At 42.3% G+C, this 16,303-nt stretch overlaps 1 protein-coding gene across 1 annotated transcript in view; it reads left to right on the plus strand.

The window, feature by feature from the left end:
* LOC128604289 (zeta-sarcoglycan) overlaps positions 1 to 12,997 on the plus strand; it is a 46,956-nt gene extending 33,959 nt beyond the window's left edge. Inside the window, exons 6-7 of the mRNA XM_053619310.1 lie at positions 6,268 to 6,391; positions 12,800 to 12,997. Of these exons, the coding sequence (XP_053475285.1) occupies positions 6,268 to 6,391; positions 12,800 to 12,997 (322 nt within the window). The remainder of the gene's footprint in view (positions 1 to 6,267; positions 6,392 to 12,799) is intronic.
* The last annotated feature ends 3,306 nt before the right edge of the window (positions 12,998 to 16,303 follow it).

The following is a 16,303-nucleotide window of genomic DNA, read 5'->3' on the forward strand; positions in this document are numbered from 1 at the left end:
ACAGCGACTGTTATGGCGGCCATGTTGGAGTCAGTTGTTGCTGGAATGGGTTTCAGACACACACACACACACACAGTACAAAAGGACTTCATATTGATGCCGGAGTGATGGCTTTACTCTCTCCAGAGATTAATTACAGATGGACAGAGTGAGACAGAGAGAGAAATTGAGAGATTTGAAAAGGGATTTGTTGGCTTTATTGCTCAGCGGAATTTGCACGGACAATGGAAATGGATTGGGACCGGTTCCGTATGGGAATGTATCAATACCAGCCATGTCACATTTCCCCGTCTCTTCATCACCGTCTTACACAAACCGAGCTCTGCACCGTCGACGGCCATAGGGAGGAAAAAAGTTTAGGCGCCCCACATTGCCGCTGAGTTTTCACGCATCTCTTTTGAGAGATTTGATAGTCAGTGACGGTCTTGTTGAGATTTGTGGATCGTGTCACACGCTCAGGCGCCTGAGGGACGGCGAGTCGTGTTCGATTCTCATTTTCAAAATGCCATGCACTTCATAGTAAAGAGGCTGATGATAGTGTCTGTGCACTCCAACCACAGTCGGGTCGTTCGTGCTGAGATTCTTGTGGTTGCACCATCTCACCATTTAAATGCCAGCCAGGAACATATTTACAGAAAACCTGACAAGGACAGGCCATGCTAATATTAACCTGTCTGGAGAAGATACCAGAACGCGTGACGATACGAACGGGTGTTACGCTTTTTGTAAAGCGACAATTCCAGACGATTGGCTCGGATGGTTCCCAAGACCAATCTTGCGCTGCTTGTGGGCCGAGGTTTCTTCGGTTCCCCGCCCACAACTTTAGTCAGTTATCATTTAAATGGAAGAGAAGCACATCACCATGGTCTTCTCATATACTGTAGGACCTTTTCGTTAAGTGTGTACAGAGACAATTTGAAGAAAAATAAAGCTGGGACAGAAGTAGCAGACATCGTTGGGGAATCTGGTGGGCGTATGTCGCTGTAGTCCACAGTACGCAGGATGTTCGTGAACGGCAGAACACTTTATTCAACATCAGGGTCGCGGCTGTAACCACCCTATCGTTGTGTTTTATTCCTTACATATTATGCAAGATTTTTTAAAAAAAGTTTTAAGGCTTTGATTCTTGGCAGTTCAGCTCGGAAGTTTACATGATTGAAAAGATAGAAAGCTGAACCCTTTGATAGCAGTTTCCGGGCTCTGCTGTATAGTTTTGGTCTCGTCCTTCAGTAGCAGCCTCCTGAAACAGACAGACACTCGGGGAATACTGATCCTCTCTTTTATTCCTGTCTTTGTCTCGCACTCGAACAGCTCGCCTAGCGTTCCTTAATCTTCCATTGTTCCCCCTGGACGTCCCGTTCCTTCCTGATCCTCGTCCTTCTCCGAGACGACGGCCGTCTGCTCTTTCACTCCTGATCGTGAAGTTGCTGTACATCACGTCCCGTGTCTCGGGGACTCTCTGCCGGGCCATGATACTTTATTGCGAATCCGTCTAACTCTCGTCTGTCTCTCTAGCTCCATTCGGATGTTTAAAGGACAATATGTTATGTGGGGTTTTTTTTTAATGTTTTTGTCTACTACATTTTTGCTCTGCTTCCTTTTCCAGTACTCCACATTGTTCCTTTTCAGACTCGGAAGGTCACTAGACTCCACCATCTCGTCTCCTTTCATTTTCCGATCCACACTTCCAACTCGTCTATCTATCTTTCTTCAGGATTCTGTCTCACCGCTTCACTTCTTTTTCATATTACATCAAGATCCATACGTGCAGCTTTTCTCAGGAAAAGCATGGCATTTTTATTTATTTTTTTTTTTTTGAAAATGTCACATCCTGCCATTTTGCCATCTCTGGTGGCGCGACATAGCTCATCTATCTGCGATACAGTGCCATCCGTCATCTTGAAAGGCCGAAGCTCGGTCTAAAAAGTGTCCGGGGAATAAGCAAGCAAAGGTTAGCTGCAGGAATCCCAGTGGTTAATGTTAGCATTGGACCGAGCCAGAAGTCAATATCCAGAACTGTAGGGACAAGGGAAAGGGCGCACGGAGACTTAGTGATAAATCACAATGCACACACAAACATCAACAGAGCTGGGCACCTAGAGACGTTGACAAATCGATGGCGCCCAACATGGTGCTCAGATCTCCAAGGAGAAATCTTTCTTTCTGGGATACTCCTGTCATCACAAAACTTTTCTGGGTGAAGCGATTTGGGCAGGAACCCAAAGTGACGACACCAACTGTCGTCACCCTGCCCTTTCTTTTTTTTTTGTAAGTGTACGCTACAACAGGCCCATTCTTAAAGACACTAAATCTTTAAAGGGTTCTGGTTCCTCAAGGGTTTTCTCATATGGATGCAATTTGTTGTAAGGTTCTACATAGAACCCTTCCAAAGAAAGCCCTTCCAGAGGGCATAAGATCCAGAAGGAACCCTTACTTGAAACTCTCACTAATAAGGAAGCACTCTGTTCTAATTTACTACACAGAACCGTGATGTTTCCTCCAGAGACCATCCTGAAGATATATAAGATCCAGTAGGAACCCTTACTTGAAACCCTCACTGATAGGAATCAGTCTGTTCTAGTGTTCCTCCAGAGATACCTTCCAGAGATCCAGAAGGAACCCTTACCTGAAACCCTTGCTGGTAGGAAAGCTACACATAAGCCTTAATGTTTCCCCCAGGAACACCTAACATATAATACATACTGTACATTCCCTTAATGATAGGGAAGCCTGAAGGGTTCTAAGAATTATTTTTTATCCTGTTTGTGGAAAGCTCAAGAATAAAAAAAAGTGCTTTGATGGCAATAAAGAGCAAGAACCAAAGAACCATTAAGGGTTCTAAACATATCTAGGAGTTTACTTGTTTTCAAAGCTTGGAGTGAGAGGTTAAACAGCTAGAACGCAATAATAAACCTCATTTTCCAGAACCATGACTTGAAGGTATATTCACCTTTTACCGTTAGCGAGACCTGTTTGAATAAAAACAAAACCGGTTTAACAGAAACAGACATTTTTGGATCATACACTGTGAATCTAATCATGTGATTCCTTCCAGGCTGCAACATGCTGCGAGTATGTTTTGTCTGAGCGCTGCTACACCTCTAAAATCACCTGTAATGCCTCATCATCTGTGAGCTGGGGAAAATTTGCTTCACATCGTGCTGACACAGAGGTTTTTTTTTTGTCTCAGAATTGTTACAGCGAGGGAGGAAGTGCAACTCTGTCTCACCACACACTGTCCTCTGTTTAGACATGATTAATGTGAGAAGTTTGCTTCTTTCCGTTTACGTGGGACCTACACGGCGAAGGTGGCTAAATAAAGGACGCTTATAGCCACCAGTTTAGCATTGTGTTTAAATTTTGGGCTTCAATGTTACTAGATCGCTCGCTAGATATCTAAATTAAGACTTTCTAGGAGGTGAAGTTAAGAATTCTTTGGGATTATTGATTATTATCTTATTTAGCGGTGCTTGGACCCCGATGGTACTGCAGGTAGTGCTGTTGCCTCACTGGTCGAGCCTGAGATGGGGTTATTGTCTGTGTGGAGTCTTTTTATGTTCTCTCCATGTTTGTGTGAATTTCCTCCACTTACCTTCTACCTCCCAAGAACATGCCAGTAGGTAGATTAGCAGCACTAAATTCCCCCTCGGTATGAAGGACCGTGTGACTGCGAGTGTGCATGATGCCCAGCAGTGGACTGGCAATCCCATCCAGAGTGTATTCCTACCAGTTTTCCCAGACTCTACTACCACCAAGACCAGGATAAAGCGGTGCCTGAAGATGAATGAATAAATGGTACTGGACCCCTTCATACAGCTGGAAACTCTCCATTTCCACAAAATACCACAGTCAAGACTGTTCCCCTCAATCGTAATCAAGTCATCCGTTTTATGGACTCGATCGCATAGAAAGATCTCTATATGCCTTCTATACCGCATTCGTTAAAGTGCACTGCTCATTCTTTCCCCGAATGAAAAGAAAGTGTACTTCTTTTGTGCTGGCTTTTTGCTCGTCATGTAAACCAAAAAAAAACGTCTGCCTGCGAATCCGTCAAGCGGACAGCTGAAGGTCGAGCGGGATGCTGGTGTTGAATAACGCCGATAAGAACCCACCGAAGCATGCTTATCTATCGCTAAAATGAACCGGTTAGGAGGAGGAGGAGGAGGGGGAGGAGGAGTGCGGGGCCATCTGCGGACCCGAGATATTTATATACTTTTTTTGTGAGCGTCCTGCGCTGGAGACCCTGAAACAGAAAATCAATGCTTTGATTGAATCTCTCTGTTGAAAAGGCCTTCGGGGAGAGATTCCACCGAGAGAGAAATTGAGGGGGAAAATGGAGGATCGTTAAGTCAATATATTCATTTTTGTCACTGTGTTAATTATCCTGTAAGCTAAAAAAACGTCCCGGACAGTTCTCGGGTCTACTGGGGTACTCATACACTCAGGTCTTCAGGCATTGAAGTGTGTGTGTGTGTGTGTGTGTGTGTGTGTGTAGGTATATACACAACATCAACTGGGACAACAGCTGTTGTTTCACTAAATACAATATCAATAATGGTATATTAACATCATGATCTGATTCTCTGTGTAGTATCAGTATTGTCAGGTGAGAAAATAATACATTTATCAGCGATCCCACCAGGCAGGTAAAAGCTCCAGTGTGCTGCCCAGTAACCAGTTTTAGTTGCCTGGAAACCTAATTTAGTTGGCTAAATAACCTAACAATGTATGGCGAGACAATATGTGCAGTGCAGCATTATCAGCTCAACACTTCCACTGCACTGCCTGTGTCATTTTCACCTTATTTTCACGTTTAGGAGCCGAATGGGGTTCGGGGCATTTTTTTTTGTTTTTTTTTTGTGCCATAGATTGAGTTCTGCACCCGAGAGATTAGTTCCAGATTCTAATTGTGACTGAGTTGGAGCTACATTTTCTCCTGAATTCCTTTGGGAATACCTGGCTGTTTGCTGCCAGATCCACACACACACACACACACACAGCAACCTTGCTTCATTAAAATGCTAAGGAACAAGGCAGGAATTCAGAGAAGCTAACTCAGTGTGATAATAGTTAAGGTTAGGGCAAGGGGCGGAGTTAGTGGTCAAGAGACTGCATGGATCCAATTCAGTGCTTTTAACAAAATGGACATCGTCCCAAAGAGATCCAGGCAGCTTTAAATCCTCAGTTAATTTCCAGTAAGGGAGGCGTGGCCTATGTGTTTGTGATTCACAGTGAATAAGGTGTGGTCTTTGTTTCTGTCAGTGAAAGAGGCGTGTTCTTTATTTGTCTTAATGAAAGAGGGATGGGCTCTAAGTCTCACGGTGGAGGTATGGTCGGTGTGGCTGGCAGTCCCTGTGGAAAGGGTTAGGAGGCGTGTCAGTCTCATTGAAGAAGGTGTGGCCGATGTGTCTGTCAGTCTGAGAGAAAGAGGTGTGGCCTTGGCACCTTTGAGTCTTAGTGAATGGAGCATGGCCAGGATGTCTGAGTCTCAGTGAAGTGGGCGTGACCTCAGCATCTCTTGATTTCAGTAAAAGAGGCGTGGCCTTCCACACTTCAAAACGAACGTTAATACTGAATCACAGGAACAAGTTTAAGCGTGAGGAACAAAACAAACGCCTACCCAGCATTCTCTTTGCGACGTGTAAAGCATGTAAACTGCAGAATATTTACGCTAAACAGTCCTATTTGTTTTTGTATTATTATTAAAAACCCGAGCATGACCTGTTTGTCAGAATACCTTCTTGCAGTATAGGCTACCGAAGCCTAGATTTAAATTTAGATATAGTTTAGAAGGGGAAGGGTTTAGATTTAATCTTACATGTTTGAATGGATTGTTAGGCTTTTATTTTCCCTTTTTATTTGTTTCCTGGTTTTTTTTTATTGAATGAAGGCACAGTCCATTACTACATTACTATTCATTTGAAAATACTGCTAAAAGGAAAAATAAGATTCATGAACCAGTCCTCTACACGTGTGTAGTTTAAGCCTACGCACAAATGAAACTCACAACAGTCAATTCTGCAGATATTTCAGATCTGCCCTAGACTCCGGAGAATAAATAAACAGCTAACTCGGCTCCGGAAGCTCATCATATCTATGGATTCTCATAATACTTTTTCCTCATAATACTTTTTGACCCCATGGGTCGGCATTCATAAAGTTTCCTCGAATTGAAAATCAGAATGTTATTAACCGTGTGACCTGGGAGTGAGGAATCCAACACGGTGCATACAAAAATATCCAGTTATGTTTTTGTTCTTGCCGTAGGTTGGAGTCTCCAACGCGGACTCTGACGTTGGAAGCGCCGAAAGGAGTGGAGGTGAATGCAGGAGTGGGGGAGTTCAGAGCGTCCTGCAGGAAAGAGCTTACTCTGGAGTCTTCTGAGGGGGAGGTGAGTCATTTATTAGTTTAGGAGCCATAGGATACCTCTTTTGCAACTCAGGGGCCATTTACACGACGACGGCGTTTTGGGGCCTGAAAACGCAAACTGTTGAAAACGGGTTCAAATTGCACGCTTTTGAAAACGATGCCATTATCGTCTCTGTGTAAACAGCCAAAAACTAGAAATTACGCCTAACTGTAAATGAGTGCGTCATTGGTACCATGTGATGGACTGATGTGCATTTCAAGATGTGTCCCTGACTTGTACCCTTTGTTTCTGGGATAGGATCCAGATCCACCACCACCCTGACCAGGAATAACTAGATACTAAGGGGTGAATAAATGAATGTGTGCTCTAGTGGTGCGTTTAGTATTTACCCCCAGGTTGGTAGCTATTGCCAGGGGTTGGCTCGGTGGATATCTGTCCCGTCCAGCTGTTGCGAAGATCAATAGATAGTCGTGTGTTGGATTAGAGCACATGTAACTAGCACTGAAACGATCCTTCACATCCACATGTTAGTAGCTGTTGTTCAGAATCAACTGGCTGTATCCTCCTAACAAGGAGGCGCTATATACCAGGAATGGGGTGTTTGTTGAGATTGGAAGAATTTGGGATAAAAAGGGAAGATAAGGGATGCAGTTGGCTTGGTAGGTGGGGCAGTACGCATGGGCTCACTGTATGGGGAAGGGTGTATAGTCCTGAATCTTTAATTATCTGTTATTTTGAGTGATACTAGTCAACCTTCTATGTCTGTTAGGTCATATATCAAGAACTGGGATGTTCTTGTGTGATCATTTGTGATGACAGTCAAAGATAACCATGTTGGTAGATGCATCATCCTAACAAGGGGCACTATATACCTGGAAGGCTGTGCTTGTTGTATATTATTATTATTATTATTATTATTATTATTATTCTCATGGGTAGGAACTGGAGAAATCAGGCTAAAAACTAGCTGGACTAGCTAAGATACAGGATTCAGTTGGCCGTGTAGGTGGTGTGAATTTGCTCAAGATCTCACCGAGTGAGGAAGATTGTATAGTCCTGAATCTCTTTCTGGGTTTTTTTGAGTGATGCTGGTCAACTGTTTATATCTGTTAACAGTCAGGCAGTTAATACACTCCAGGGGCTCTCCAGAACTCAATAATGTGATAATGTATGAGGATTCCCATTTGACCAAATGCTCAAGTGGGACCTTGGGTTAGACGATCTATAGGTAGCAACCTAAGTAGAAAGATCCTGTATCCTCTAAAGTTGATAAGATGGTTTTTCCCCCCTAACATTTTAGTATAAATTCTCATGCTAATCAGGATTTCTTAGAGTTGCTAATAGTTTCTTGTACTAAAGTTCTGCTCTCGCTGGTTGGGAAAGATGGTGTCTGTTAGGCTGGAGATGCAGAGAGTTAGCACTCCCGTGAAACTCTACGGCAATCGAAAATGTGATAATCAATGAAGATTCCCCATGGACCAAGTGTGCTAATGAAGTACACGTGTAGCTAGTGACTTCATTGAAAAAACATCCGCCAACCCTGTAGCTACGGTGCAGGAATGACGCACCAAATTGGCTTGAAAAAAGACACATACATCTTCATCAACGACGGTTTGATCTGTACGTGTTTACTGGCTCACGAAGAAAAGCGCTCACACTTAGCATTCAGCTAAGCTTCTAGGGGATGCAGAGACAAGCAGCTTGAGCTTATCATGCATCAAAGGTGGTTAGTTTGCAGTGTTATGACAGCTAGTTTACAAGGTCATACATAAAATTACAAACCATATCAGTACGAGCCAGACCTGTCTGTCTTTCTGTCTCTTTGTGTGTGTTCTGCTGCCGGTGTACATCAAAGCTGTCAAGCTCCAGGACTCGTGAGACGCAGCCATGCATACTGTAGCACGTTCTCCACTTTACTGCAACTGATTCAGCTAATGAAGGGAGCAAGGATTAGCAGAGGAACAGATTAAGGGCCGCATGTTAGTCATAATGAAGCACAGCTACCGCAGGTGGTTGTTGGTATATAGCGTCATGCTAAGCTGTCCTTGTTTGCATTCTGGCAGGAACATTTGTGTCCAACAATTTCCCAAAACATCATAAACATGTTTAGACTATTCTCCAGTCTCAAAGTGCAATATTGTCATACTTCCTCTCAGAGCTGCTGTTATAGATAGATAGATAAATAGATAGATAGATAGACCCTCATGCTGAGCCTAAATGAGTGCCGCCATCTTGGAATTGTTCTCTTTGCTTCGCTTTCCCTCGCTTTAGTAACTGCCCAGGCTATTTAATTAACTTCCAGCAGCCCGAGCAATACATCATGCTGTCCTGTCAATTTCCCGTAAAAAGGAGCTTTTTTTTCTCTCTCTCTCTCTCTCTCTCCGCCGCGGAGATAGCAGGCGTTCCTTTAGACCTGCACAATGCCGGGGAGAACTACATGCGGTGATATGATAGAGAAGTCATCAGCGGCGAGGCTCAGTGAAAGCGCTTTTGAAACGTCTGTCCGATCCTCTCACAGGCTGAATTTGTCAAGTCAGTCTCTCCCTCTCTCTCTCTCTCTCTCTCTAGGATAACCATAGGTGCACTTGATGGCTTATCCAATGTTCTCCCCTCACTCTTTAATTCCCCCTTTATTCCCCGCAGGAAGGGGGCTGATACATGACAATACGCAAGCCAGCAGCAAAAGTAAACGTGAAAGGAAAGATAGATGTTTCTGTCAATTTGGAGGGAGACAATGAAGTGTCTGAGAAGGTCCAGATGGTGAGCTAAATCAGTGCTGACTCTTTAAAAGGTGGCGTTAAAAATCTGTGGGGTTTAGAGGAGGGAATTAAAGCGAGCAACACGTCCTGGTGTCGAGCTCCAAGCTGCCCATTACAATCAGGGAGGGAGATATGGGATGCGATGACGGCCTGTTTAAGAGAGAGCGAGATGCAATCAGGGGAAGAGATAGACATCAGGTAATGAAGATAAAGCAATAGAAAGTGCGAGAGAGCACAATATGAAACTAGTCAAAAGTTTTTTCTATGGTCGTAGTATTTCCATTCAGACATGTTAACCGTATAGATCTGTTTGTTTATTCGTTAAACGCAACAATCAGCATGACTCCTAAACCAGAAACATGATTTCTGCACTAGGAGGCACGAATCATCATTGTAGTCTATAGCGTAGGTCAAAAAATAAATAAATAAAAATGATAGCCAACAATAAACTGGGGTACTCTATAATCAGAACAGGCACGAGTCAAAAAAAAACCCCAGACTTAACAACACAAAAACAGATGCAATGAAAGATTATGAAGGCATACATATTACGGGATAAACACAGAACAGGTGCACACGTTAGGATAACAAATCAGTGACAGGACTAGAACCAAAACAAAACCACATGGCAAAACATAAGGCCCACAGAGGACAGAGAATATGTTTCTTCTTTTGCGACTGCTGACAGCTGAGGGAAATGTGTTAGTTAACTACCTGCTAGTTATTAAATTAGTTTGCTAATCGTCATATTCTTCCAGGAAATCATCTCACCAAGTGTGCTCCTGTGGATGAAAAGTAGCACGGACAGGTTTTCAAACCTTGTGTTAAAAAAAACAAAAACGGAAAAAGGTCTGGTCTCGTTCGGCATAGCGAGCCCCTGCGTATCCATTTCAAGGACTTAATTATAAGGAAGCTGAGTAATTAAAGCTTAGCGCTTAGCTTTTGAATTCTGCTGCTGGAGCGTTGAAGTGCGAGATAAACATGTCTGAATGAGTGAGCAATCTCTGATCCTCTAAAGAAAGCTGTAAAGCGGCGCTGGGTAAAAGCAGTACAGCTGCGGAAAACTTTATTATATTTAAATCCTCTTCTATTAAATTCCGTCTCACGGCAGCGTGGAAGGAAGTCCACGAACTGTTTAACACAGATAAGCAGCAAATTAGCAAGCTAACTAGCAATGCTACACAGAAATGTGTTTTAACATTAGAATTTAGAAACACCAAAGTCTGACATTATGAGACGTTAAAGGATTAACGGGTGCTTTTGATGACCTTAAAAATTAGGGGCTGCCGAGTTCTCACCTGCGTACAGAAGCACACCAATGAGGAGGCTTCACCAGGGTTCTATTCGGACTCCCGATAGTGGGTTGTACCGCTACAGATGACCAAGTAGTGCGGTACCTGCTGATAAACTGTTATACTGAATGAAAAAATAACACTCAAAGTAAAACATTGCTGAACTTTATTACAAAAATAAACAGTACTGACTGTACCATGGAAAAGTACTGTACTTTTTTTAATGAAATAAATATATAAATATAAATATATATTAACAATTCATACATATTAATGTAAATAAAAGATCCAAACTGAACCAAAATGATAATTCCACTCAAAATAACAAATCGAAATAGAGACAATAAATAAATAAATTTAAAAAACACTTCAAATAACACAACAAAATTTCTCGTGATAGTTTTTATTTAGCCTCTAGAGGCCGCTCTTGTGAATTTATAAATGGATTTTTGATGATAACGGATAGTTCCGCCAAACGTTTACCGATCAATGGGTCGACGTCTAATTCAGACACTGCAGATGGTTTTCCAGAACGTTCTCCATCTTTCTTCTAGCGCATTCTATTGAGACGTGGAGATAAATATCAGCATGCGGCCCACACTCGAGCCTCCTTAGCGCTTCCTCCGTCCCTCCCTCTCTCTGTGCTCTGTGTTTGATTAACCTTTTCCCCCCGTGCTAGCGGCGATATCATGAATCATAAGCGTCCCGAGAAGCCGCAGGTTCGCGACGGCGCCGTGGCGACCTGGAAGCAGGGCACTCTGGGAAAGGGCCACCAGTCGAGCTGCGCACACATGTGTGTTTCTTTGCAAAGCTCTTCCTCCTGTCTCTCTGGGATGATGCGAGGTCGTGTGACTCAGGGGTCCAGGCATTTCAGGAGCTTAATGAAGTGTGTAACGCGCACTGACGACTTTGCGCTGTCATCGGTAGCCCGCGTTTGTGCTATTTTGGGATTCGCAACCCGTCCTTCGTTCTCCTCTTGTCTTATCGAAAGAAAACACTTTCATCTCTCGCACCTTCTGTTTACCGGCACTCACTTTTCTCTCCATCACTCAATCTATTTTTTCCTGTCTGTCCGCTCTCTAATTGCCTCCACTTCATCTATATGCACACACACACATTAGCATGGTAAACAGGGTGCTAGTGAGGCGTGTTCGCGGCCGTGTGAGAGTGGCAAGCGTTAATGAGTGCAGATTCCTCCGCTGGGAGACTTTAACTCTCCTCATAAACCCGCCCAAAGGGCTCCATCTTTCTCTCTTTCAAAATAGAATCAGTTCCATCAAGTATAGAATGGATCCCAAACTAGTGGCAGGGTTTTTATTTTTATTTTTAAAACAACATAGCTATGCTAACTGGCTGCATAAATAGCCAAGAAAGTTAGGGTGGTGTTTTACGGGTGTTTTATCGCTTACATAACTGATAGTGAAAGTCGGAGTGGCGGCGTTCCTTACCGTATTTGTACGACTCTGAGACTTATACTAAGCTCGTTTTCAACAGATTGTCTCCGTCATTTCCAGTGGACTCCGAGACAAATGACAGGAACAGGATGAACGCACAATGGAGCAGAGAATCGGAGAAAAAGAGACGGAGTGACAGATGTGACGTCTCAGACGTCTGCGCTCAGATTCATCGTTTGTGGTTCTGTTTGGACAGATACGCACCATCAACACCACACACTCCATTATTCATAATAATTAGCTTCTCGTTCTTTGTCTCACTCTCGTCGGGTGTAATATTCCCGTCTCGGTGAGCTACGGTGGAGATCGCGCGCTCTGCCGTGTCTTTCAGCGACCCACGCACTCTGGAGCGTGGAGTTTGGCGCTGATGAACACAGAAGCGTGGCTTCAGCGTCTTCAGCATGGCTTAGCAGATAAACCCTGCTCGCAGTCGTCGGCCTACGCACTCGCGGATCAAACGCTGGCGTAGCGAACAGACACGGAATAACGCGGGAAACGTGCTCGGCGTGTCAGAGATATCATGAACACACTCAAACACACACAAGTGCAAACAAGCAGCGAATTGAACTAGAGACACAGTGAGCAGAATTATTCCATGTAGAACATGTTCCTGGATCAAACGCCTTTGCCAGGTGATGTCATCAGTATGCATATCTGACTCCTCCCACTCCCAAGACACCTGAAATCCTCTCCATAAACAGGAAATGACACAATCAGATTGCAGCTTTCAAGATTCTGAACATTCAGAACCCTTAATGGTTCTTCGGTTGTCCCTCTTGGGGAACCTCTGAAAGGTTCTATGTAGAACTTGTGTATTAGTTGCGTATATTTGTGTGTGTGTGTGTGTGTGTGTGTGTGTGGGTGAAATGTGTTTGAGCTTTTGGTCTTCTTATTTTCTGCATTCTTTTCTTTGGTTTCTTCTAGATCTTTCTCAACGCCAAGTCCATCCGCATGCCCAATCTTCCTCACGGTAGCGTGGACCCGCTGCTCAGCCCGGGCACCAGCTACCCGAAACACACCGTGTACGAGGTGTGTGTGTGTCCGAGCGGCAAGCTCTACCTGTCCCCCGCTGACAGCGCCTCCACCTGCCAGACCACCAACAGTGTGTGTTTATGGAGCTGAGAGCGGCGTGGGGGCTTTGCCCGACACCAGAAAGGCCTTCCTTTTCTTCCTCCGTCCCTCTTTCCTTCCTCATCCTATTCACCCGCCATATTCACCGCAACACCTCCACTGACACGCGTCGGAATACCATCGGATCGGACACTGGTAGAAAACGGAGGATTTGGTGTTACTTGGACGGATGATGTTTTTTTTTAATTTATTGATTATTCATACTTCCTTCAGTTCAGTTTCCTATTTTGAGTTCTTTATCCATTTCCTTCGTTTTTCTTTTGATCATTTGCATTATTTTCCCCATTCCTTTCTTCTTTTCCCTCCCTTCTTCCCTCCTTCCTTCAGGAATTCAGGAATCGGAACAAACTCGGCTCGATCGCAGCCTCATCTTCCCAATCTGTAAATGGAGCAAAAGCACGACTTGGAGCGGTTTCTCTCTCTCTCTCTCTCTCTCTCTCTCTCTCTCTCTCCATCTCCTCTTGTTTTTGGTACTCCTATTTTTGTACGACCCTCTGCCCCAGTGGAGGCTTATGGGAAAATTTGACGAGAGGCCGGACGAGGCTAACGAAAACGAGCACATGCTTGCTTGTGCACTCTCGAGTGGGTGTGTGTGTTTTTCTAAAGAAGCGATACACAGGTGCCTTTGCTGTTGTCGGAAAAGCACACGTTCACCCGCAACCACCCTCCCGTCGCAGCAGAACACACCGGCAAAAAGAGGAACGCTAATTAACGTCTATCTCCGTTTGTGAAACCAGTTCAAACAGGAAAGACGCATCTAATGTAGTCCAATTTCTTTCTTTTTTTCCTTTGGACTTTTCTCTTTTTTGGGAACAAAGCACAAGATTATGCCATGTATATAAGAAACTCAATAAATAATAATAAAAAGAGAAAGTTTATTTTAAACATTTTGTATCCAAGAATGTTTTGATGATCATTGTTTTTAATCTTCTCAATTTTTGTCCCCCCCCCCCCCAAAAAAAGAAAACCCCACGGTGTATATGTGTTTTGGGATTGTTGCAAAAAAACGTAAAAATTTTTATGCTTTCTTATCATCAACAGACCAAAATCCGTTTGTCTGCAATCCCAGGTAAATATTTCCTCGAAACTAAAAAAAAAAATTGTACACATTTAATAGAATTTAATACAAATTAAACCTGTGTTCATCTGATTTTGGATTGTATCATGGTTCATATAGTAAAACTGTATGATCTAGTGTACTGTAAAAAAAAAAAAAAGAAAAAAAAGACAAAGAAGAAAAGTAAGAATTTTACATAAAAACAATCTGAAAAATGTGCATCTGAATAAATATCCGTTGATTTATTTTTTTATTGAAGAGCGATGATTTGTTCGGTGCGCTGGAGAAAAACTTGTTGCTGGCACAGATGAGAAAAATATTGAATTTTGACTCAAATGATGAGTTTGTTTCCTGTTTAATAATGTTTTATTTTAAAAATATGTCGGAATTTCTTTCCAAAATACCTTTGTTTACTTTTCATCAAAACACAACAAACAAAAAACAACAACAACAAAAAGAAGAAGAAGGATCGTTAAAGCTCCACCCTGAAACGTTGAAAATGTTTGTACTGAAATATTTCAGAGTATTTCGTGATTCTGGCGTTAATTTGGCGCTCGATTCCGCGTTTGTGTTATTCCTACGAGAACTTAACGCTTCTCCAACAACATTATTCAACGAACCTAAACGATCGGGTTTTGCTGTTAGCGTCTGAAAGGGAAAATTTTCCAGCGACGTTCAACGACGTTAAAGAGAAATCCAGCGTAAAAGTAGTGGAGACGTTGGAGCAAACGCTGGACTCATGGTCCCAGAATGCAATGCAGCTATATGATATAGTAAGTGCAGAGATTCAGAGTGAACAGATGAGGAATCGAGACACATGGACAGACTAAAGGACTAAAGCGCTGCTGCATCGCTCTCTTTAGGTAATTCTATAACTAAAAATTCTAAATTGTCTTAAACTTGTAACTTGAAATTTTCTGAATTCGGACTATTTTTTTTAAAAAAATGAAGAAAACTTGGCCTTCCTACTCAGAAATTCGAGAAGGCGTGTGACCTCTCAGCGTGAGACATCAGACAAAAAAAATCAAGAATTAAGCTTTCATGGAGGCGGCCATTTTTGTCTTAAAGAGGCGGCCATTTTGTAGCTTAAACATGTGGAGATTGAAAATGACGTAATTCCAAGTTTCGGATTGAAGGTGAACCCAGAATAATTCCCACTGGTCTTACTGTCAGTAAGTAGTGGAATGGCATTGTGGGTAATGTAGGAAACGTTAACCAAAGTGAAACTAGATCAACATGCTGATGAAAGAACTTTCAACTAAAATACAAAACAAAAATTCATCATCAAATAAATCTGGGAGGTTATTAAAGACCGGATATCCAGTGTTACGGGTGGATTTTTCCCCTTTAAGTCTCACCCTAAGGTGGTGCTAAATTCGAATAATGATGTATGACATTTTTTAATATTGTTAGTTTAATTGCTAGTAATCTCAGTCTAAATAACAGCAGGCTTTCACTGGAATTCAGAAAAGGTTCAGCAGTACCTCTGGGGGGAAATTCATTATTGGGTGTAAACACACTTCCAAATGCCAGCACTTTGGTTGCAGTTGAGAGATCTTTATTAAAAATAAATAAATAAATAAAAATTAAGCAATAGTCTGGGACGACATTTAGTTTGTAGGGAAAAAAAAACACACACACACACACACAAAAAAATAGTTTCTAGAGCTGAGTTATTATTATTTTTTTTTTATTCCAGTGACAAATTCACTTCAAATCCATGAAGTATATATTTATATATATATATATATTTTTAAAAGTTGGATTTATTTTGAATTCAAATGATTTTATAACACATGAACTGAATGAATAATTTATTTATAAAAATGTTCCCTTGGGTAATTTTTTGCAGCGGAATCTACAAGATCTACAGTGAGCTCCAGTAATATTGGCACCCCTGGTAAATATGAGCAAAGACGGCTGTGAAACATTGTCTTTATTTGTTTAACCTTTTGAACTTTTGCTAAAAAAAAAAAATGTATAAAAATACTCTGCTCTCTTGGATATCAAACAATTGCAAACAACACAGGTTTATCCAAAAAAAAAAAAAAATAATAATAATAATAATATATTTGTTAAACAAAAAGATCAAAAGGTTAAACAATAAAGAAAATTTTTCACAGCCTTCTTGGCTCTCTTGGAGGACCTTCAGCAGGAAGTTCATTTTGTCCTCAGTCTCAAGCATTTCGTCTGCAACCTGTCAGCCTCCTCATCCGCATGAACATCAGCAAGAACTACCT

Source organism: Ictalurus furcatus, chromosome 29 (assembly GCF_023375685.1).
Source record: "Ictalurus furcatus strain D&B chromosome 29, Billie_1.0, whole genome shotgun sequence".
In the NCBI taxonomy this organism is placed as follows: Eukaryota; Metazoa; Chordata; class Actinopteri; order Siluriformes; family Ictaluridae; genus Ictalurus; species Ictalurus furcatus.